The sequence below is a fragment of the Vigna radiata genome, chromosome 7 (genome assembly GCF_000741045.1).
Source record: "Vigna radiata var. radiata cultivar VC1973A chromosome 7, Vradiata_ver6, whole genome shotgun sequence".
In the NCBI taxonomy this organism is placed as follows: domain Eukaryota; kingdom Viridiplantae; phylum Streptophyta; class Magnoliopsida; order Fabales; family Fabaceae; genus Vigna; species Vigna radiata.
Genome location: NC_028357.1, coordinates 43,259,742 through 43,282,885, shown reverse-complemented (window position 1 = coordinate 43,282,885; position 23,144 = coordinate 43,259,742). Strand labels below are relative to the sequence as shown.

The 23,144-nt window shown below is 33.0% G+C and overlaps 3 protein-coding genes across 6 annotated transcripts; 1 reads left to right on the top strand and 2 right to left on the bottom strand.

The window, feature by feature from the left end:
- Nucleotides 1–1,760: 1,760 nt before the first annotated feature.
- On the bottom strand, nucleotides 1,761–9,747 carry LOC106768686 (probable protein S-acyltransferase 23). Of its 2 annotated transcripts, none has more exons than XM_014653953.2 (13): nucleotides 9,152–9,747; nucleotides 8,595–8,735; nucleotides 8,285–8,397; nucleotides 7,363–7,442; nucleotides 7,076–7,239; nucleotides 6,732–6,870; nucleotides 6,510–6,609; nucleotides 4,463–4,520; nucleotides 4,268–4,345; nucleotides 4,042–4,140; nucleotides 2,769–2,847; nucleotides 2,538–2,686; nucleotides 1,761–2,448 (listed from the first exon to the last, which is right to left on the bottom strand). In XM_014653953.2, the coding sequence occupies exons 1-13, from the start codon at nucleotides 9,410–9,412 to the stop codon at nucleotides 1,999–2,001; spliced, it is 1,911 nt and encodes a 636-aa protein (XP_014509439.1). In that variant the 5' UTR covers nucleotides 9,413–9,747; the 3' UTR covers nucleotides 1,761–1,998. The 2 variants fall into 2 exon arrangements, with proteins under 2 accessions (XP_014509439.1, XP_014509440.1); XM_014653954.2 differs by having other exon boundaries at nucleotides 9,140–9,278.
- A 301-nt stretch (nucleotides 9,748–10,048) lies between these two features.
- LOC106768511 (glutamic acid-rich protein) lies at nucleotides 10,049–12,379 on the top strand. The gene is made up of 3 exons (XM_014653697.2): nucleotides 10,049–10,361; nucleotides 11,585–11,640; nucleotides 11,731–12,379. The coding sequence occupies exons 1-3, from the start codon at nucleotides 10,239–10,241 to the stop codon at nucleotides 12,080–12,082; spliced, it is 531 nt and encodes a 176-aa protein (XP_014509183.1). The 5' UTR covers nucleotides 10,049–10,238; the 3' UTR covers nucleotides 12,083–12,379.
- Nucleotides 12,380–16,885: 4,506 nt separating this feature from the next.
- On the bottom strand, nucleotides 16,886–19,918 carry LOC106768510 (triphosphate tunel metalloenzyme 3). Of its 3 annotated transcripts, none has more exons than XM_022783802.1 (2): nucleotides 18,974–19,918; nucleotides 16,886–17,358 (listed from the first exon to the last, which is right to left on the bottom strand). In XM_022783802.1, exon 1 carries the CDS (start codon nucleotides 19,582–19,584, stop codon nucleotides 18,985–18,987), a length of 600 nt encoding a protein of 199 aa, XP_022639523.1. In that variant the 5' UTR covers nucleotides 19,585–19,918; the 3' UTR covers nucleotides 16,886–17,358; nucleotides 18,974–18,984. The 3 variants fall into 3 exon arrangements, with proteins under 3 accessions (XP_022639523.1, XP_022639524.1, XP_014509182.1); XM_022783803.1 differs by lacking the exon at nucleotides 16,886–17,358 and adding an exon at nucleotides 17,365–17,640; XM_014653696.2 differs by lacking the exon at nucleotides 16,886–17,358 and adding an exon at nucleotides 17,651–17,831.
- Nucleotides 19,919–23,144: the final 3,226 nt, after the last annotated feature.

Sequence of the window (23,144 nt, the reverse complement as noted above, 5' to 3'; positions counted from 1 at the left end):
TCTAATTCCGTGTTAGTTTGATCTTAATATTCTAAAATTATCACTTATGTAAACAATGACAGCTTACCTCGCATTTATTGTCTTCTCCATCTGTCTCTTCACTGCATTAAAGTGTCCAATATCATTATCTTATCTTTTTCTCATGATAAAATCTAATTATAAAATTTTCAAATAAATTTAAATTCAAAAAATAAGTTTACCTGGGAAAAACTCATTTAAAATTTGTTTCAACAGATCTTTTATGAGGGTGGAAAAAATGCAAAATAAAATTTTCCTCATTTTGTTATATTGTTTCTTATAAGAAAGGTTGAACAGGAAAAATATTGAGTTAATTTCTTAATAAGTCATTTCAAGTAATGTAAATAGTTAACCTAAGCTTGCATGAGAGTACTTATAATTTACATTTATAAGATAGTAAAATTGATGTTTTTTATTTTATTTTTTGGAATCTATCATCTTTTTAAAGATAAATTTGTGAGGCAATTACATATAACGTTGAGTTTAATAAATTAAATTATTTAAATTAATGCAAAAAATACAATAATGTTGTTATAATGTAATACTAATTGATTTAACTTAAGCTTCTAATCCTTTTCAAATAAGGATATGCACATATATAGTATATTTAAATTAAATAGTTACATGCACCACAAACGTGAAGATGAATTATCAAAAATAATTATGAATTTTAAATTTAGTTATTTTAACACGAAATTTATAACTGTATACCATTTATCTCTCGTTTCGTCACATGCATACACACGTAACTATAAATCACGTGTAGATCCTCATATTAAGATATTGAAGAAAAAATATCTACTGATGCTTTTAGAATATTTATTAAGCATTCTTCGTTAGAGATTCTTCATTAGATATTCAACACTCCACTTATTTTAGTACCTGAAATCTCAACTACATAGTTCAAGGTAAGCTTAACATCTGTTCTACTTTTCGAACGCTTAACTTAAATCATCAATGAAAATAAAGAATTTTTATTTCAGACATAAATTTATCCATGCATCACATATTTGTAACAAACTATGCATACTTTGCTATTTCCTTAATTAAAGCATTAAATTCTTTAAATATATGATTCAATATTTTCTTCCACATAACATGTATATTTGAATAAACTACACAAAAAAATACTTGAACATAAACATAAAAGACACTTCTACTTCTATGTTGAAGATGCTTAAACACAAATACTTATACATAAACATGCAAACAAATCCAACTAACAACCAATCCAAAAAAAATAAATAAATAAGGTAAAAACCTTATCTAAATAAAAATATATTTGATGGATCACCTTTTCCTCTCTAGTGACATCCTTAAGACAAATTAGCAGTCAAAATTGTGAACAATTAATTTGAAATCTTAAAGAGAGATAGTATTAAAAACTTGGTTTAAGAAAATCAAATGATTCTTAGAGATTAAGTTCGAAATAGTTAAATATCATATTTATAAACTTTTAACTTATCTAATAAAATATTCATTTTGCCTCATTTAAACATTCAGATCAAATTACTAACAATATAAACATAATTTTAGTTCAATAATTAAATAATTTACAAAAACTTATATATAAACCAGATTTAAAATATATTAAATGTTTAATAGTTGTAAATTTTATATAAAATTGACTCAAAATTAAATCTTATGTGATCAACTTATTAATAAATGCCTGGTAAATGCCTGGAGCAATATCAATTTTTCTCATAACAATATCAATTTGAGTGGTAAATGCCTGGAGCAAATACATTAAAATTTCATTCATATATATCTTTCAAGGCGATATTTATCAGCTTTTAAATTAGATACAGTAGAAAAGAAAAAAAAAATGAAGAGAATGACTAAACGTAATATCACAAAATTGCACATGGGGTGTGGTAGACAAGAGCCACAAATAGATTGAATTAAAGTAAATCAACCAACCAACCAACCCAGACACGTGCCTATAATACATTACAGGTTAATTTCACCAAGAAATGAATATCACGACGAGGGTGTAGCAGATCTGCTGTTCCGTCCAAGTCCAAGACCTAAGCCCAAGGGAGCATTGTCGTTCCTGGTTTTGCCGTGGTTATTATGGCTACAATGTGAAGAATGAACATGACCATTATGTGTTTTGGAATTTGTACTGTTGGAATTCACATTAATGACATACTGTCCATTTCCATGGCCCCTAGCATATTCACCACGGGTATGCGAGTCTCCATTTGTCAAGTTTGAGTTTCTTGCAATGTTCATCATTCCTGTACCTTCCTCTGACTGACCTATTTCTTCAATGCACTCCACATCTTCATTGTAACCATTGATCAAAAAATCAGAACAGTTTTTCTTGATCCCATGATCATATGGGTTTCTAAATCTACCGCCTGGACCTCTGAGGTAACTATATCGCATTGCATTTGCCATCTCATTTGTTGTAATATTGCGAGATATCTATATCACGAATGAAAACATATGAATAAAGACGTGCATAGGATCAAGAGAGAACTGTACACAAAAAAATAAAAGTAAATAAGACATACCTGACTAGCCTGCACAACAGTCAAAGCAAACACACCGAAGAAGAGGAAAAAATCGGCTATTAGAAATGATATTGCACCAGTGTGATTCTTACCAACATGCTGAATCCAAGCCCCAAATGAATGAGGTGCAAGTGGATCAGTTAACACTCCTGCCCACACAGATTTAGTTTTCATCAGCAGTTTAGAGAGCAGCAGAATAAACAACATAACAGTGTCAGGGCAGACACATACTTGTAAGACAAACTCCACCAGTAACCAACATAGCTGAAACTTCAAGAATAAGAAAAGCAAAGAAATCCCACTTGTTCTTCTGAAGAAATAAATTGTAACAAAATCAGGTCAATGAAAAATAATGACAATCAGAAGACCAAAAAGAAACTCAGTGGGTAGGATTAGTAATCATCATACTCTAGCAACAAAGTTAGACAGTATAAATACTCTAACCTATCCAACACTTATTATTTACAGAATATAAATGGCATACTTTGATTTTTATGACAAACTCAAATAAAGTATATACATTTTATTTGAAGCAATATCGCAAGATTTAAGCTAAACAATCACTAGAAGATTAACTGTTTGCACTATAAAAAATCTCCACATGCAATGTTAGATCACCAAATAAGGTCCTCTTTGGTATCGAAAGGTGCATTTACTAATAAATGGCGTGCCACATGCTCGAGGTTCACCAGGGCTCGGTTTGCATTTCAGTATTTACTTATGTATTAGAAAACAGATTCTTTGTGTTTGAATTCACTTATTTGAAATGGTGGGGATTGGAAGGCAGGGTGGGTGCTGATTTTTGCCCCCCTGCCATGAGCAGAAAGTTGAGCCTATGGAGTACAATAACCATCTTGCCCTCCATATATTACTGGTACAGTGTACTGATGGGACAAAAATATTTTAAACTTTATTTTAAATTGATAAAAGTTAATCTGATGAAAATTTTAAAACGTGAGGACAGTAATAACGTGGAATATAATCTATTATGGCTTTATGCGTAATCCATTATGTTATCGATTATGCATAAAGCCATAATAGATTATGGTACAAGTAATTCATTACCATGCATGAGATTTTTGACATTGGTATTTCTTGTGTATGTTATACTAAATTATTAGTTAAATGCCGAAGACATGTGCATACTCATCATCAATAAAATACCACCAAGGGCATATAAGTAATTCAATGCATAACAAATATTTTTTAGTCACATCTATTACAAACTTTGTACTCAAATCTATTCACTTTCACTCAATCCAACAAACCATCTAATTTTGTCCTCTCTTTGCCCTTCTTTCTCACTCTTTCCACCCCCATTTGAATCCAAACAAAGCATAGGTGTTATGCTCCATCCATAAGGTAGATGACAGAATATAACAAATTGTCCCAGATTAATAATACCCCTTCATTTTTCCGTTAATGTAAATGATACATTGAAAATTTTAAAATGTTCAATTAGCAAATTGCAAAGCATGTAAAACAAAAATACAGCCAGAAGTACCTTGCCAATGCAATTAGACACCCAGGGACAATGATGATCAAATTGTTCCACACAACGATCACAGGTAGAACAGTGTTTTGCTCGAAGAGGCCTCACAATCTAAAGAAAAACCAACATGAAATTGTTAGAAACCGTTCAAAGCAAAGAAGTATGGGCATTTGTAATCTGTGTTTGCAAGACATTTATAGGCTTCAGAGTAAGACAATCAAAAGAAGGCAAAGAGAACCTTGCATGTTGCACAAAGCTGGGACCAGTTTCCAGCAAGTAAAGCAGGATTATTTATCTCAATCTTCAAAAGAGGCTCCTACAACATCATTCAATCTTTTTAAGACAATGCCACATGCTATACAGTATTTAAATCTCGGAGAGGTTGAAAAAATTGAAGTAGATATTAGGTGACAAAAGAAAAAAAAAAACTCACATCATCTTTTGTATCCTGAGTGTCACGCATGTTCATTCTGATATAACCAGGATCCTTACTGCAAGAGAGGGGATGCGAGATTAAGAAAACAAAAAAATAAAAATAAAAATAAAACAACTTAAAGAGAGCTTAAATATAGAATGCAGCAGGCATCTAGAAACAATTTGAAACTGGATATTCACTGAAACAGCAAATGAAAATGAAATATGATATAGAGCATGTCTACTTCTGGGTTGTACTTTTATCATGTATTGATCACCATACATTAACCAATACCACCCTAGATTGAATGTCATTGATTTGTTATCTTGAGAGGTCAAACAAAAAGGTTTAGAAAAGAGTTTTCAGAAGCTCCTCCGGACACTAATCATATATTTATCAAACATTTTAACAATGAATAGCACATCGACTAGATGTATGCCTAAATTGCAATATAAAAGGGGAGACAACACCTCAACTTACAAACCAACTTTATATGCTTAAGTTACGCCTAAATACTTTCTAAGATGGTATTACAATGTATCCTAGTAAGGCTTGTTAGGCCTACCTTTTGACATGCTACCTAACCACTATTGAACCACCCACATATATCTTAGTCTCATGGTCGAGATGTTCAATCCTCAACATGAGTGTGTTGGAGATGCCACACTGACCAAAATATAGTCAAACTATAATGTATAAGTGAGTGCAAACCTCATTTTAGAAGTCAATTCTATAAAACTGTGTTGGACCTAAATCCACTAACTAAGATGGTATTAGATCATAACCTAGAAAGGTTTATCGGACTAATTTTGCCCTCACTAAAGCACCACTACCAGACCACTTACAAAGATCTAGTCCCATGCTTGAGATGTCCAATTCTTAAGTGAGGGTGTATATTAAAGATCCCACACTTATTAAAGTTATAGTCAAATTAAAATATATAAGCAAGGACAGACCTCACTTTCCAAGATGGTATAGAAAGTCTAACACCACCCACAATATCTAATCTCATGGTTAACACACACACACACACACACACACACATATATATATATATATATATATATATAAGTGGAAATAAATCTTATCTTACTAGTTGATTTTATAGGATTGAGCAAAACTAAATTTGCGTTCAAAGAGAAGCTACTCAGGATATACACCCAGAAGTTGGCATCACTGAATGGAATTATGGTAAACATACAGGTTACAGTCATACTTGTGAGAACCGATGACTGTATTACCTAGCTATCCTAGGGTAGCAAGGAAAGAGATTCTTAGACTAGACTTGATTGTACCATAAAATAACACACATAATAGTCTTTATTAATCTGGATTCTGGTAAAAGAACCCTAGCCTTTTCTCAGAAGCCAGGGTCTGCAACATGGTTCAAACAATGCCAAAATGTTATTATGTAAATCAAGTCTACGGTGTATAGACAAACTATTGACATATAATTCTTGATCTCATTCTGTTCTAGCATCAGGACTACCCTACAACCAACCCGTGCTCTATTTTCCTTAATAGGGAGCTACTAGTCTACACCGCATATATCAAAACCACCCCAAGGCAACATTTTATTCATTTCCAATCATATATTATCAAGTATGTCACTCACTCAATGCAACATTATGATCTCTACCGCGATGATTTTTTTTTTTCTGCTGTTGTCCTGTTACCACCCACCCAATATTATACGACATTGAGGGTCTTATAATTGAACTTGAACCAAATATCACAACACCTGAAACACTCCTCTTGTCATACATCCCACTCAACTCTAATGGTTTTTCACTTAAATTTCCCTTTACTTTTCCTCTAAACAATTTTCGTAGAAAAGAGGATTGGAACCATCGGAGCAATTGAACAACACATTGCAAAAATTTATTTATTGCTAAAGAATGAGTTGCACGATCAAACCACCAATAATCTTCATCCAATTAAATAGAGATTTTATATAACAGCAGTAAGAAAATCCTAGAAGTCTCTTGAAGAAAGATACTTTTCTTGTATTTAATCACAGAGGGTATTCTCGTGAAGTTGTAAAATTTAAGAGCACATCACTTACCTGCTACACTTGTAAAACATAACCAAACCAACAGTTGCAAGCAAAACTCCAAACCATGCAAGAAGACCAGCTGCAGCTGTAAGCTTTGGCATTTTTGTCGCTACAGGAAAAAGTAAGATACAAATGATAGTGAGACATCCATCAAAATAAAGGAATAATTATGCATGCAAGTGCTCATATGCAGACAAAATTGATTCCATATGTGGAAGCCAAGATAGATACCCAAGATGACCGAATGAATATAAGTAACCAAGAGCACAAAAATTATGCACCAAAGGATGGGCGCAAGTCCTAATTTGGAAATTCTTCCAAGGCGGCTGTTCCCATCACAACGTTTGTCAAGCAGCCTTCGGGCATTTCCCTACACGATATCCATAATGGGTTAATATATGAACATACACAGTCCACTCAAGCGCCCATCCTATAAATTCAATAAACACAGATGTGTTTCAGGAAAATAAGCCACAACCAGTCCAATTCTCAAATTACAACAGATGGGAATATAGTAAAGAGATGGAAAGCAAACTAGTGATCAAATCAAACTGTGTTGATTATGAAACACCTACAAGGAAAAAAGCAACTTGTCTGTGATTCTTATCAGAAGCAAGTTGTGCTGGTGTAAGGCCTGTATTATCAGCCACCATCAGATCTTCCTTCTTCCCAGCCTGCACTAACACAGTACAGGCCTCCAAGTTCCCCCTAATAGCAGCCCAATGAAGAGGAGTGCAACCTTATAATATAAAAATATAAAAAATATAATTACGCTTTAAAAATAAAAAGATGAATTCATCATTTAATGAAGGATTAGTTTGAGGAGAAATAAAGGAATTCAGGATAGTGCATTGAAACATACCCTCTTTATCTTGACGTCCCCTATGTGCATCAAGAAATAACAAGAGACGTATACAATCGGCAAACCCTTTGTAAGCAGCCCTAAAATTCAAGTGAGAAAGGAAGCATAAAGTATAGCACAAAAATACTGAAGAATTATATAAAAATTTCACTGAATCAGAACCATTCAAAATTTATTTAGAAGGGAAAATAAAAATATGCAAATACTGAAGAATTATATAAAAATTTCACNGAANCAGAACCATTCAAAATTTATTTAGAAGGGAAAATACAAATATGCAACCCAGTAAATAGAAGATAGGAAACTAATTCAGTAAAACTGTAAAATAAACTTCAGAGGAAAACATGGCGCAACTTTCTATCCGGAGATACAAAAGAAATGAGTCAAATTGGATGAAGATATGACAAATGTATTATTGAGAGAATTCCAAATATAAATATAAAGAACATGGCTACATATGTAATTGAAATGAAGTATTCCACATGTCTCCTGGTCTTTTAATTCAAAAATAATCCTTCATGCTGGGTAATATTACATGGAAAATGTGCCGAGAGAAATTTCACGATGTTCATAACAACCATTCACGTATTAGACAATTAATTAAGACCCTCTAGGCTAGAAAGGGTTTTCAACTTGGGCTAATGTTCCCTACATAGTATTCTGAGTCAAATATGCCAAATACACTTTTAGGTTTATGATCTACTTTGAAAATAACCAAACCACAACATTTGCAGTTTGCTTGAAGAAAAGAAGGCATCATAAATCAGTAATAATAGTGTCAAAGGACACATACTCAACAAATAATTTGTCAGAGCATCAGTTATCGGGTTGGCCGCCTGACTACAGAGAAATGAGGAAAAATAGAAATGCGAAAACATCCATTTCAATAGAAAGAAAGGTTGAACGGCAGATCTTTTATTACCAATGCAAGGGGCTTCTTCCATCATTATCAGGGACATCAGGATCAGCATTCCATTTTGAAACAACGTGGTAAAGGAAAGATGTCTGACCATATTGTGCAGCAACATGGGTTGTCTGAGTCGAAGTACATCATAATTAGCAAACACCAGCTGCACACATGTGCTTCAAGTAAAACAAGAACCCTAAACTACCAATTTCCCAGATGTAACCAGATGCAGAAAACCAGGTATAAGAGCTAAAAAAATACTTTAACTGCTTTAACCCACCAGCAATCACTGTAATATGGATTAAAACATTCAGATCAATCTAACCTGATAACCATTCATGTCGGCAGCACTCACTCGAGCACCCTCCTGAAGTAAAAGCTCCGCAGCCTGGATAGCACCCCGAACTGCACTCCAATGTAGGGCTGTCTGGCCAGTATGATCCGTTGCATTTACATCTCCCCCATGCTGCCAACCACAAACCAACCACTCAACTCAATTTCGTGCGCCACATCAACAGAGAAAACAAGCCAAATTTCAATGCATACATTCAATTCCACCACAAACAAGCCAAGCCATTTCATAACATAAACATGATCAACAAGCCAAACCGAGCTATGCTAGGCCACTTTAATAAATTCAAACCAAGAGCATGACACTCATCCTCATCATCAAATTATCTTCTTTCCTACATCTACACCCCTCCTTAAACAACAACAACGAGAAACTAAATCCTACATTTTATTTTCTTTTGTTGCAGTAAAAAAACACTAATTAAGTAAATGTCAAAACAAGGGAGGCAAGAGCAGACAAAGGGCAAAACCAAGGGACAAGCTCAAGAAGCAATAGTAAGCAAACGCAATTCAACAAACCGATCAAAGAACCTCAATGATGTACTGAGCAGCGGCAGTGCGATTGTTGAGTGCAGCCCACTGCAGCGCGTAGTAACCCAACCCATCAGGCTCGGTCACGGGGCAACCCTCTTGCTCCACCAATCTCTGCAGCTTCTCCAAATCCCCGTACGCCGCCGCCGTGTACACGTCGTTCCGGAGGCTCTCCTCCGGCACGCTATCGGCGCCTCCCGACGTCAGCGATTGCTCATCGCGCGACTGCACCTCCTCGACGACCTCGATCTCGGATGACATAGATCGAGCTTTTCGAAACCTGATTTAGAGGTTCCCGCGTTGACTTGGAGGGAAGGGTTGGCGATTGAACGAAAATTAAGAAAAGAAAATCGGGGAATGGAGAAAAGAGGATTGGTTGGTTGGTTAATTTCTAGGGTTTTTCTGCGAAGGAGATAAAGAACGAAGGAGAGAGAAAGAGAGGGTTTGGGTCATGGCCGTCCCTGTTGACCCTCTCTGAACGATACAAAGGAATCAAAGAGACAATAGCAATTGAGATTTGATGAGAGAGAGGAGTCTATTCATAGATATCATTATTGCAGGCCACGCCACTTGGTGTCTTTCTGTTTGTCACTCCATCGAACCAAACTATACCATTTTCTTTTTCTTTATATCTTAATTAATTCATCACAATATATTTTTAGTATCTTTATATCTATAAATACTTTTAACAACACTTTCACTACGATCTATAATTAGTTTCTCTACGGTTCTTTTATGTAATTAACCATCCATCCATATATATGATATTTTCGACCACTGCCCTTATATTTTTTATATATTTATTAATATTCATTTCAGTTTGGAATTTTAACAAATATATTATATTAAATACGTATAATAAAACCCTGGCCAAAGTATTCATTAACATTGGGTGAAATAAGTAATTTGCTGTTGTCAAAAACCCTAACTGGACCGACAAAGGGTTTATCCTAACCGGACCGAACCCTTCTTTCCCCACTTCGAATCTCTCTCTTCCATTCTCTTCTTCACTCTCTTTCAGATTTCTCCTCTCTTCTCTTTTTGCGTTTTCATTCCTTTTTATTTCTGAATATTTTAGCTTACAACTATGGAGGAGTTATCTTCTCTCATTACGGTGGAGAAGACCATGCGCACCGCCTCTGCTGTGGAGGCCATGGCGGTGGACACAATTCTTGTCGCCGCCAAATCTCTCCTTTGCCTTCTCATTCTGGTATTCCCTTCATACCCTCTCCTTTTAATTTTAACTCTACAGTCCCCAATCCATATTGTGGAATTATCGTTAACGGCGTGAACAGTTGGTGTTTCCAGACTTTCAATAATTCACACGCTCTTTCAAATTTCTTTTCCCTTCATCAAAACTTTTTCTACTCGCATGAATTTTAACGCCTATTTCGCTTTTTTACTTCTTATCTTGGGAGGAATTTAGGGATTTTTTTCCTGAAATCTTACGGTTCTGTGTCGTAGTCAAAGTCAACGGGAGCTGATAATTCTTTTTTTCATTGGTGTGGGGGGAAAGCGTGTAAAATACTCTGCTTCTTTTTTTGTGCGGATTGGGGGTGGATTTGGTTGCAGACGAACCCTATTCATAATTGTTGTTCTTTGATGCTGCTAGACTGCTGGTTGTGTTCGATTACAGAAGTTGGTCTTTTTATTTGTGCTCCGAACCAAAAAAAAAAAAATAGTCAGGTGCGAAAGAATGATAGTTTGTTTGTCGTTCGTGTAAACCAATGCTGTTTTTTGTTAATAGAGTGCTTAAAATATCATCTTTTTTTATTTATTTGTTCAGATCAAATTAAAAGCAATCGAATTATTGTAATTTGATTAAGATTCTTTTTTACGTTAAACCTGATTTCTTCTGCATTGGTCATTCTTTTGCTTGATTGGCTTTAAGTGCTGTGTTTGTGTCTTTTTGTCTGTGTAACATGGTCAACGAAACCTTAGAACCTCATTTTCATAGAACCATCACATTGACTAGATATTTCCTTCAAGAAATTAACCATAGCAAAATATTGACAATGCTTTAACAGTAGGACAGTTTGCTAATGTGGGGTTTCATGTGAGTGGTGCCTGCATTGGTTTCTTGTTTTGAAATTTCTTCTCCTTGAATTGTGCTAAATTTATATTCTGCATTCTGTTCGTGAAAATAGACATGGATATTTTATTTTCTGTTTTGTGCGACCATTATTGGTGTTCAGTAGGGAACTGTGATCTCCGGAGTTCTGTTCGCATCATGACTGCTTGCTTGGGAAGCTACTGGTGAAGCTTCTTATTGTAACAATATAAGTCCATACAGTAATTAGGCCACGGGTTATGATTTGTGTATGTCATGAGTTTGGTTTGTGTTCTACCTTTTGGTTAATTTTTATGGGACACATTAGTGTAGTTCACGCTTTCATATAGAAGTGGGTATAAATGATTATGTCTGTTTCCCAGACCGCCGGATCTCTGCTGACTGACATCACCCCAGAATTGACCCCAATAGATGGAAGGTGAGAACAAGTTTAAGCAACACCTTGAAAAATATAACAATGCTTTGTCTGGAAACATTTGCAGTTCTGATGTATGCCGATTCTTCTCAGGTTTCCTTTTGCTGATCTCTACAAGGGAAGGCATTCTTACCTTGTGAACAAGGATGCCAGCGAGTCAGATGAAGACGAAGAAGAAGAAGATGATGACGACGCAAATGATCAGGATGATGAGGAAGGAGATGAAGACTTCTCAGGTGAAAGTGAGGAAGAGGCTGAGCCGGAGGATGATCCCGAGGCCAATGGTGCAGGTGGGAAAGATGGCGAAGATGGCGAAGATGGTGATGAAGATAATGAAGAAGATGAAGATGAAGACGAGGACGAGGAAGAGGATGGAGATGAAGATGAAGATGAAGATGAAGAAGAGGAAGAGGTTCCACAGCCACCTGCTAAGAAGAGGAAGTAAAAGTGTAGTAGATGGTACAGTGTTTTCTTTTTCTGCCATATAAGCCCTAGCCAATCTTAGTTCTCTCCGAACAAAAGTTTCTTTCATCTTTCAAGTGGAGCCTTCTCCCCATATAAAAGTTCAATTTATGTGTATTATCTGTTATTTGAGTTAATTTTTGCCTACTTTATTTAGTCTTATCATATTTGTTATTATTGAAACCCAATTGTATAAAAAGCAAAACCAGATGAGTACTGAGTCAGTAGGGCATGTTGTGGTTTTACTTAACTTTAATATAATAGAAATGTCAGTAATGTACCTGTACAGTGGTTGTATTGTACTATCCAACTTCCTCGTGAGTCCCAACCACACCTCTAAACTGACTGTATCTTTCTAAGAGGGTTAATTAATGTTAAAGTACATATGCTTAAAATTTTGTTAATTTAAATACTTCTTTGTCAAAAGAGCTACAGAAGAAATAAATTATCTATTTAACAAAAACAAGTACAATAAAAATTTGAACGAAACTTAATAAAATGAATTACAAAATAGAAAATCAATGGTATAGGATTCAAGTGATTAAATTAAAGATTTTACAATTTTATTATTGTTGTGTTTTTAAATTTGTGGTAGTAATTTATGGATGTTTTGAAGTAATGTGATAATTTGAAAAGGAAAAGCCATTTTCTTTTCCATTTTTAATACTATTATGAATTAATATTTTTAATGTCATTATTAATACTATTTTGATAAATAAATTGAATGCTGCTTATTTGGTTTAATGATAGATTTATCATAGTGTTTCATACAGTTTCAGTTATCTGATGTCTTGGCCCAGTATAAATCTAGCTTAAAGAATAAGCCTAATAGAATAATTATTTTTTTAATATTTTATGGCAATAAATTATTATGTAAAAAACTATATTTGATATTTTTTTTGTTGTATATTTATTGGGTTCCTTCACATATTTCTTTTAACTATAATATTTCGCTTATAAAATTTTGTATTTTATATTTATATTTTTGTTATTCTAAATGCTGGTAAAAAAATTTGCTCGGTATCCTGGTGAAAATTTATACCTTGGAGAGTGTTTCTTATTTTGTGGTGGAGTGGTTTATAAAAAATAGACTGAAACATGTGACACCAAATAACATTACTTGAATACAACTGCTTGCCGGGCACATATAAAGAAATGATAAAAACAGATGTATTTTCCTAGAGAATTAGGCATTACTATCATGCATGATTATTTAACAGAATTTATTGCATGCACTTATTGAGAGAAAAAAGAATTATTATGATAGTGCATGATTTTATTTATGCATGTCAATTTGACTCAGCTCAAAGGCTCCTTATGACTCATCATTTAAGAAAAAAAATGTCCCAAGGTATTTTTATAATTGATAATGTTAGTGGTTACTATTTATTAAGAAAGAAGTTGAACTAATAATTTTTTTTATTTTATTTTCGGATCATGAAGTCAATCTTATAATGTATAAGTATATTTGGAGAGAGTTAAATTCAAAAAATGTCTATATGATTAAATTGTCCACAAAAATTTTGTGAGTCTAACTAGTCTATGTGTTTTTTTAAAATATAAAAAAATGTTAATTTTTAAAATATATTATTAGATATTCGGTCCAGATCGGTCCATCTCAATCTTTTATCTGGATCGACTGATCTCAACCTTTAACTTGGACTAGTCAATCTCAATCTTTGATCTAGGTCGACTAATCTTGACTTTTGGCCTGGGTTTGTCTATCTCAATCGATCCGTATTGACATTTGACATAGATATACCAATTTCTTTGGTCTAGTGTGTCTGTGTAACTTGTGTCAACCTTGGGCTTGATTTGGCTAATCTTAATATTCAATCCGACAAGTCTATCTCAACCTTAGCCTAAGACAAGTCATTTCGACCTTTAGTATGGCCTGGTATGTCTTAACCTCTGACCTATGTCAGTCTATCTTGACTATTAGCCTGAGTTGGGTTATATTAACCTTCAACTTAAGTCGGTATGTCTCAACCTTCAACTCTAGTTCACTCGTCTTGACCTTTAGCCTAAGTCATTATGTGTCGATCTTTTTTCCTTTTTCAGCTTGTTTCGACCTTTGAGTTATAACTTTTGCTTACCAACTTGTTCAACCTTCTTACTTCAAGTAGGAACATCTTAGCTCAAACTTTGCATCAAGTTAAAGATATTGTTTAATGAGTCAATCAAAGACTTATAGTGAAACCAAATCCACTTTAACCCTAACTCCAACCCACTTTGTGAGGAAGCTTTGGGAGTTTGAGTTATGTTTTGACTCCTTCGTTTACTGGTCATATAAAAGAAAACTTATTCAATGATGGTTAAGGTTGACCCATGGGTCATAAGTTAAATTGATACATCTAATTTTATTGAAGAAGATCAAGATCATAGTACTTATTTCACTCAGGATTAAGGTTATAGTATTCTAACCATAACTTATAGAATTATTCAGGCTTAACATATTAATAAGTTTTGTTTACTTAAATGAATACAAGATATATAATTATTCAACATAAACCTTAAAGTTTTATAAGTAATTAATGAGAGCTTTGTCTAAAGTTGATGAGAAAAACTATAACTATTAATATTAAATTTAAAAGTAGTTTAAATTTTTTAAAATAAAATATACAAATTCTCAAAAAATACAATGAAAATTTACGAAAAGTTTAATAAGACATATCTTTCTTATTTATTTATAAGTACGCACGATAATAAGAATAAATTTTAAAAATTACAAATACACTTAAATTATACTAAATTGATATAACTTTGCAACTTCAAACTAAAATAAACTTTTCTGAACAAATTTGAAATGTAAATATTATGTTAAAAGAACACTATTTTGATTAAGATTAAATTTAAATTTAGCAAAAGTATGAGATAACAACATAATTTCATTACTTTGGTGACTTTTTCCATAAGAACAATAAAAATTTGTTTCCACCTATACACAACTTCTCATTACTCTTACCAATTATAATTTTTTTACAACCAATATCCTCCAATATCCTCGTTTTTACAACCAATTCTACAACTAATATCCTGGTTTTTACTACCCATTCTACAACTAATATCCTTGTTTTTACTACCAATTCTACAACCAATATCCTCGTTTTTACAACCAATATCCTCCTCCTTATGAGTGAGTGTTGTCCATTATATCCAGTTTACACCACATCACATTTGTCACAGCTTCATTTGTTTGAATTAATTTATCCTATTTTGCTCCTGTCTTTTCTTTATTCCATCTCAGGTCTCTATTATTCGATTATTTTATTATTTATACAAAATGTCATGAAACCATGTTTTGAATTTTTCTAAATTGGGATAAGCATAATATCATACACTAAATTGTTTATATAGATAACTAAATTAGTTTAAATCGGTTAAGATTAGCATATTGTAGACAGAAGAAAAAGTTTTTGGATTCTTTCTTTAAATTTTTTATTTTTTTTAAATAAAATATTTAAATTATTATAACATATTTTAAAAACAAAAATGATTTTTTTTAAATCCATTCATGTTTATTTACTCTTTTTATTAATATATATATATATATATATATATATATATATATATATATATATTCTGAAAAAAAAAACTTATGTTATTTATATATTTTTTCTATCTTTATATAATTTAAATTTGTAATTTATTTTTCTTTTCCTTAATTAAAATTTTTAACTCATAAAAAAATTCTAATAACATACTTTAATAAATTTTTAAATTTATAATCTCACAAATATTAAAACAAAATTGAATAAAATTTAGAATTAAAAATATATAGTATATAGTTTACTCAAAAGAATAAAGGAAATCTTTAAAATTATTTTATATAGATCTAATTATTTTTTAATAAGTTGATTTTCTGAAATAATAATAAAGATAAAATTAGTAGGAGTAAATAAATTTCAATATTTTAAAAAAATATTATATTCAAAATAACCCTTCCGTTAATAAATATTATAAATACCTTTAGTATGTGAAAGGATAAAAAAATTAAACAATAAAAAAATTGAAAATTGAAAAAAAAAATATTATACCTACAAAAAGTTAAATTTGTATATAATAAAAAAACACACGTTATTTTACACAACTATACAAAATGAGAAATCATAAGAAATTTATTGATAGTTAAGAAAACATGAAATATTTGATGTTATTTCTTTCAAAGCATGCAATGCTTGTGATCTTAGTAACATATCCCAGCAAATTGATATTTCATATTTTAGCATCATCCTTTTACGTTAGGGTAACCGAAAAACGAAAATAATTATTAGACGCAAATAATCAAATATTTAATAATACAAAGGAACAAACATAATAATATGGACATAATTTCTTTCTTACAAAATTTCTACTAATTAATTATTAATAAAAGAAGCTAGCATAGTTTAAAAAAAAGTAAAAGAGTGACCAAAATAATATGAATGCTAAATGAGAATATTTTCACACTTAAAAATCTCATAAATGTATATTATTTTTGTATAACAAAAGCTAAATGATAAAATTAAAGCTAAATAGTTTACTGGAAAATTAAACTACAGGAAAAATAAACTCTTAAGGCAGCACTATGAAACTCACATTTTGTAGAAGTACTATTGGTTAGAAAAGGGTGGAAACTTTTTGGTTGGGAAGAAAACTATGTACCCAAATAGGAAAATACATCAAATAAAAATAATTTGATTATACTTGAGAAAATGTTTAGGTAAAAACCATAAAAAAAAAAATATGCTTAAATTATCTTAAATCACTTCCATTTGTTGAGATGAATCCCAATCCAGTCATTTTATTCATGAAAAATCACTTCCAAAAAAAAATCTAGCAGAACATACACATGGAAGGAGCACAATAGTTCCTCTCCTTAAATTTGTGATGGATAATTCACTGAAGATATTCTGTGACGAACTCTTTTTTTGATATCAGCAAGCAACTGATATATATAAAGCCAAGAAACGATTACCATACAAATCTCTAGCTATAGATCTAGCTTGTCTTGACATTCCCTTTTCAATCCCTCAGTATCTTTCTACTTACAAGCTTAAGCTATTAAGTTGCATGCATCCTAACATTATAACATTAGTAACCGCTAATATTGCATAACCATAGGTTTGGATACTACAAACACTGCAAGGCTTATAGGCTTCACACAATATATTGCATATGATATGATATGTTGTGTCCTCAGCCTCAAATGGAAAAACAGTCTTCAGAAGCCCGCTACACCATCCCTACCCAATTGCAATTCTTCCCAACTTCTGCGTACTGGACCATATAAACCAGAAAAACAACAATGGCCTCATAGTTACTCACCACAGACTAAATATGCAGGCTTTCCTTTACAAATACCTCTCTGCCACACATTGTCAAACATATTATTCGTACTGATATTATAAACCAGATTAGCAGATAAGCATAGCTTGAGCAAACAGTTTCTCGTAGATTCAGAACAACCTCGAATTCAGCCTTCGGACATTAATCAGCAAAATTAACTCCACAGTTGCCTCCCTCTTGCCCTTACCTATTCTCACCCGGACAGGCAAAGCGCTGAAGCAGAGAAAGAAAAGACAGACGTAACAAATTGTCCTGCTTTACAGCTATGTACAGAAGCATCCATTGCTTGTATAGCATAACCAAGGGCCTTTTTCCTTAGTTGCGGCAATGATAAACCCAAGGATTAAGCATTGTTTCACAAGACAAAAACAACGAGACAATGAATCTTCTCAGTTTGTTTTTGCCTGCAAACATTAAGCAAAGTTGTATTAAGTCCTATTTAACCATTTTCAATCCTAAATACATAACCGTTAATTAGTTTATTTTCATAATAAACACTTAACAATTTAATTTGTTTCTCACATCCCTCATTAGTCACTGTAACAATAACATGATTTTAGGTATTATCATACAAGTTATACCAGTTCTCCTCCTATTTAGTGAATCTCTTCTACAACTCCTTACTATGACTAGGTAAACTCGACGCCAGTGGCAAGCATGTTGTTAGCAATAGCTTACTTGTTATTAATCTGACCCCGTAAGTCAAATCACATCACAGGAGCACAATACCAGTAGCTCTTCTCCTTACTGAACATATATTTTTGTCAGTATGAGGATCGTGATCTTTACTTGGATGAGTAATAAAGTATTTTACGAGTATAGCTGCGGATATGAGGACAGAGGGAAATTGTGGGACAAAGGCAGTAATACACATGGCAAAGGAGGAGGGAATAAGGCGTGGAACCAAATAGTTGGTTGATTTCCAGTTATATATGTAGCACTAGCACGACAGAGTGGGGAAAAAAGTTAGCATATGTGGCTCTAACATTCTCTGTATAGTTTTTCCGCAAATTCTGTCTGTATTATTTTTTTTTCATTACGTTTGAAATTCTTTGTTTCATCAAAAGTTTTGGTGGTTATACAAGCAGAATTTCTGTAATTACTTGTCCTCCCTTCCTTTACATTACTATATTGTTACATATATCCTAGGACTGAGCATTAAATTTGCCTTTAAACCTTAAGCAAAATAATTGTATTCACTTTCATTCAACCATCCTAAATCCTAAACACATAACATAATAGCAAATTAGCTTATTTTTCCTGTACCCTTCCCTATCCTCTTCTTGGAACAAAGCAGTACAGGCATCAACACAGTAAAAATGAGAAAATTTGTCTTAATATAAAACCGCCTTAGCATCATTTTAGAACCAATGAAAGAACAATCTATTTGCAATATAGAAACAATAGAACAAACATCCAAAAACGAAAAAACTAGACAGAGTCAAATTAATAATAGTAGCAATTCATATGACATTAGTTTGTTTTATTCTTAGACACTTAACAGCAGGAGCATAAAATAACTCAAAAGTACACAAATTTCACTCACTCAGGCACTGACTAAGGCAGTTTTCCAGATCGAAAGATGGCAAATTTGGAGGCTGTAGAGTAAGAATAATCAATGTCATTCTCCTTCAAGAACTCCTCAAGGAGCCGTTTAGCTCCTTCGGGATCAACACTCTCACATTCGATCTCATAGAGAATCCCAGAGTCAAACTTAGTTTCATCCACCTCCAATTTCAATCCCTTCCAATCATACACATTCCTCACGTTCCCAAACCCTCCCAATCCTATAAACCCCTTTTCAGTTCCAAACTCCTCCTTCACCCTCCGCAAAACCCTAGATTCCACCGATCCCAACTTCCCAGGCTCTGCAACGCATTCGCGCCCGACCCGCGGGTCCAGATCCTCCTCGTCCTCCTCCACTCGACTGACGCCGTCCACCAGCACCGCTCGCGCCTTCAGCGAAACGACGCACCGCTCGTCGTCACCGTAGAAGCGCAAGCGCAGCACAGCGCGGCGCTCGGAGAGCTCGGACGCAGCGCCGTCGAAGAAGAGATTTTTCTGGCGGTGGGTGACGACGTGGAAGGGGGAGAGCAAGCTGGTGACACGTCGGTGGGCGTTGGCGTCTGCGAGGCGCAGCTTCACTTCGACCTCCATTGGGAAAGAAAGGTGGGAGACTGAGGCTAGGGTTTTACGAGGAGAGGCCGATACGATGCGCCTTGGAAGCGGGATCTTCACCGCCGCGATCCAGCTGACGGAGGAGAGAAGTGGTGCCAGCGGGGGCGGTAGTGGTGGCAGTGGTGACGGAAGCGTTGCGTCGGCGAGCTTCCTCGAGTTCTTCTTTATCTTCGATCTTGACTTCGATTTTTGTTGGCTTTCTTCTCAGCATTTTCTAACTTGGAAACCACTCTTCCTCGTATTCTTTCAGTGCGTCGTTCAGCTCACCCTATTCTTAGTCGTCGACACTCGGGTCGGGTCTGTCATATGGTAATAACAATAATTTTGAATAAAAGGTCCTAACAATATGTTTTATATTTTTAAAACCATTTTTGTTTTTAGAAGAAAATGTTAGTTAGACGGTATTACGGGCAACTATCAAGACATATAAAACAAACGTTATTATAAATTTTATATTTAAAATAAATGTTATTATAGAAATTCTATATTACTTTCTTCTATTATAGTTTCGTAGTCTTCATTGATGTTGTTGCATCATTGCAGCACTCTATTGCTAGAGAGACGCTGACAGGGTCTTTATAGCTCTTGTCAAGTTAGACATATATGAGGTTTTGGTGGAAAAGAAGGTGGCCTCCTCCGTGTTGTGATTTCTGTTTATGGAGAGTCATTAATCTAATTTAAAGAAATTGACATACTAACTAAATATAACTAAGAGCATACAAAAGAAACTTAGCACACTCACTCAACGTAGAGATTTTCAAAAGAAAAATTCTTTTGATATCAAATTGTAACATTCAAAATTTTATAATTTTAATCGTCACATCTTCAATAAACAAAAATAATTATCTAATCATTACAATTATTCAAAATATAATTATAATTTAAACTTTATATACAACATATCTTATATTAAGATTATATGTATAAAAACTGAAAATTTTTAAAATATCAAAGTATACCGTCATTAATTTAATTAATTACGCATTTACACTCTTATCATTTAGTGTGTGTTTTATTGAAATTTGTTCTTTTGCTCACATCAATCATGTGATCATTGTAAAAGAAAAAACAATAAAACATACAAACACAGACAATGAGGTAAACTAATTTATCACAAATCAAACATCGAAATCAAACAAATCAGAAAATGACAATGTAACTCTCACATCAAACAATACCTAAATATATAAATAAACTTTAAATTCAATCATTCGGATACATGTATTGGTGTTGAGCTCTTAGGAGACCTGCGCTTGTGTGATGAAACAACTTACTCACCCAAGCTACCACACAAGGTAAATCCATCAAACACCTATGGCCAAAAATTAACCCTAGACTAAGGACATTATGCTACTCCCTGTGACGTAATCACCCCTATCTACTTAAGGTTGAATGGTCAATGGAATGTGAGGATCATCCCTCGTTTCATAACCCCTACAATAATACATTACATTGTAGCACAATACAATGATAATCTTCTTCGACTTCCTTTCACCACAAACTTAAACCAAACATACATTCGTTATTATATGTCATAAAAATACTCATAGGCATAAACAAATAAACATCATATCATAATAATCAATTCGCTTAAACAAGCTATTAAAAGCAAAGAAAAACGTTTAAAAGACCAACCACAAGACACCCAATGCCAAGACAGGGTGCCTAGCAAACCATAAATCTTGTCTAGTGTGAGGACCTCCCATCCATAGAATTAAGGGGAAAAAAGGTTCAAACCTACAGTAGAAATGTGGCACTCAACACCCAATTTCACGACTCAATGCCCAAAATTCAGAGACCTCATTGACTTTGTAGCGCTCAGCACTCACGAGTGGCGCTTAGCATCCTAGAGCCCATTGGCTCCCAGGTTTGACAACAATCAGTGCCACCCAGGACTGTTTAGCGTTATACTAGATGATAATGACTTGATTTTATGTTTTGGTTGCACCTAATACCTATTCAAATGACCAAATTGTATACTTGACAATATAATTGATTCAAAATCATGTTTATGAACTAAAATGGAGTACCAATTTGCTTATTTGGCCAAGAATAAGGTACACCATATCAACCAATAACTCAAGCTCATATATCACATTCTACATTTTATAAGAAGATTTTAGTAAATTAAGTGGCTAAACAATTCTTAAATAATTTAAAAACAAACCTCAAACATCAAGTTTATTCCTAAATCAACTTCTTTATAAATTTACCTACAACCCCCCTCCCCCAAATTTGACCTAAAACCAGTAAAAACTCCCACCTTTCACTACATCAAGATCCAACTGCAATTTCCAACCAATTATACCTCCATTACATCAACTAAAGTGATCAAGACATGTGACAATCAACAAACGTTCACAACAACACTTTAACAAATTCAGACAATACACATTTAAATCAATTTCAAGCACTAGTAATATCATATAATAGTATTTCAAGAAGCTATCTACTCAACCCCATAACTAAGACAATTTTATTCAAATTAGAGCACACCAAAAATCAGATTATCAAATTTAATAAGACTTTAGAAACAAACATTTAGCTCCCCTTGCCTAATAGAAGATAAAACAACTCTAAGGTCTTGTTCACTTGAGTGGATTTGAGGGAGAGTAATTGAGAGAATTTAAGAGGATTTGAAGATATTTTTTTTTGTTTATTTAAATAGATTTGGAGATAAGTGAGAGTGAATTTTGAAGTAAGTTTTTTTAATTTGTCACATAAATTAAATCCTACATTAATTCTCACAAACTTTACTTCCAAATTCACTCTCATTTACCTCAAAATTCACTCAAATAAAAAACAACAAAAATTACCTTCAAATCCTCTCAAATCCATTTAATTACTCTCCCTCAAATCCACTCAAGTGAACAAAGTCTAAATGACCTAAAATCGCTTCCTCAGCTTAAAGAGCTCTATATGTACCTGAACGCCACGAAATCATGATTAAGATATATGGTTAGAACCACTGATGAATAGGGATCATATTATAAAATCAGAAAGACATTCAACAAAAGATCACTCACATGAATGAAAGAAACTTACAACTTAAAAAAAAAATAAAAACTTACTCTTTTGAGAAAATTACTTAAGTGGATAAAAATATAAAAATATTGTTATCGTATCACATCTGCACTTCCTGATTTTCAAATAAATAATTCAACTATTAAAACTCAAAGAGAAAAAATAAATAAACTCAAATAACAAATTTTAGAAAAATATATATATATATATTTTAAATAATAAAACTCTTTAACGAGATTTCTATTTATACTTATAACTATTTTAATATTATAATAACATAATCTCATTATTTAAACATCATATCAATTCTCCATCATCAATTTTCTAAATTTTTACCTATTTTTATTTCTCTCTCTCTATATACATATATTCGATATATATTACTAAATCAGTGACATTTTCAATCGTCATGTCATAATTTTATCAGCAACAGAAACATGTATTCATAAGTTCTTTATGTGAGATTAATCAAATAATTTTTAAAATTTAAGCTAATCAAACTTGCGTTTGAATAA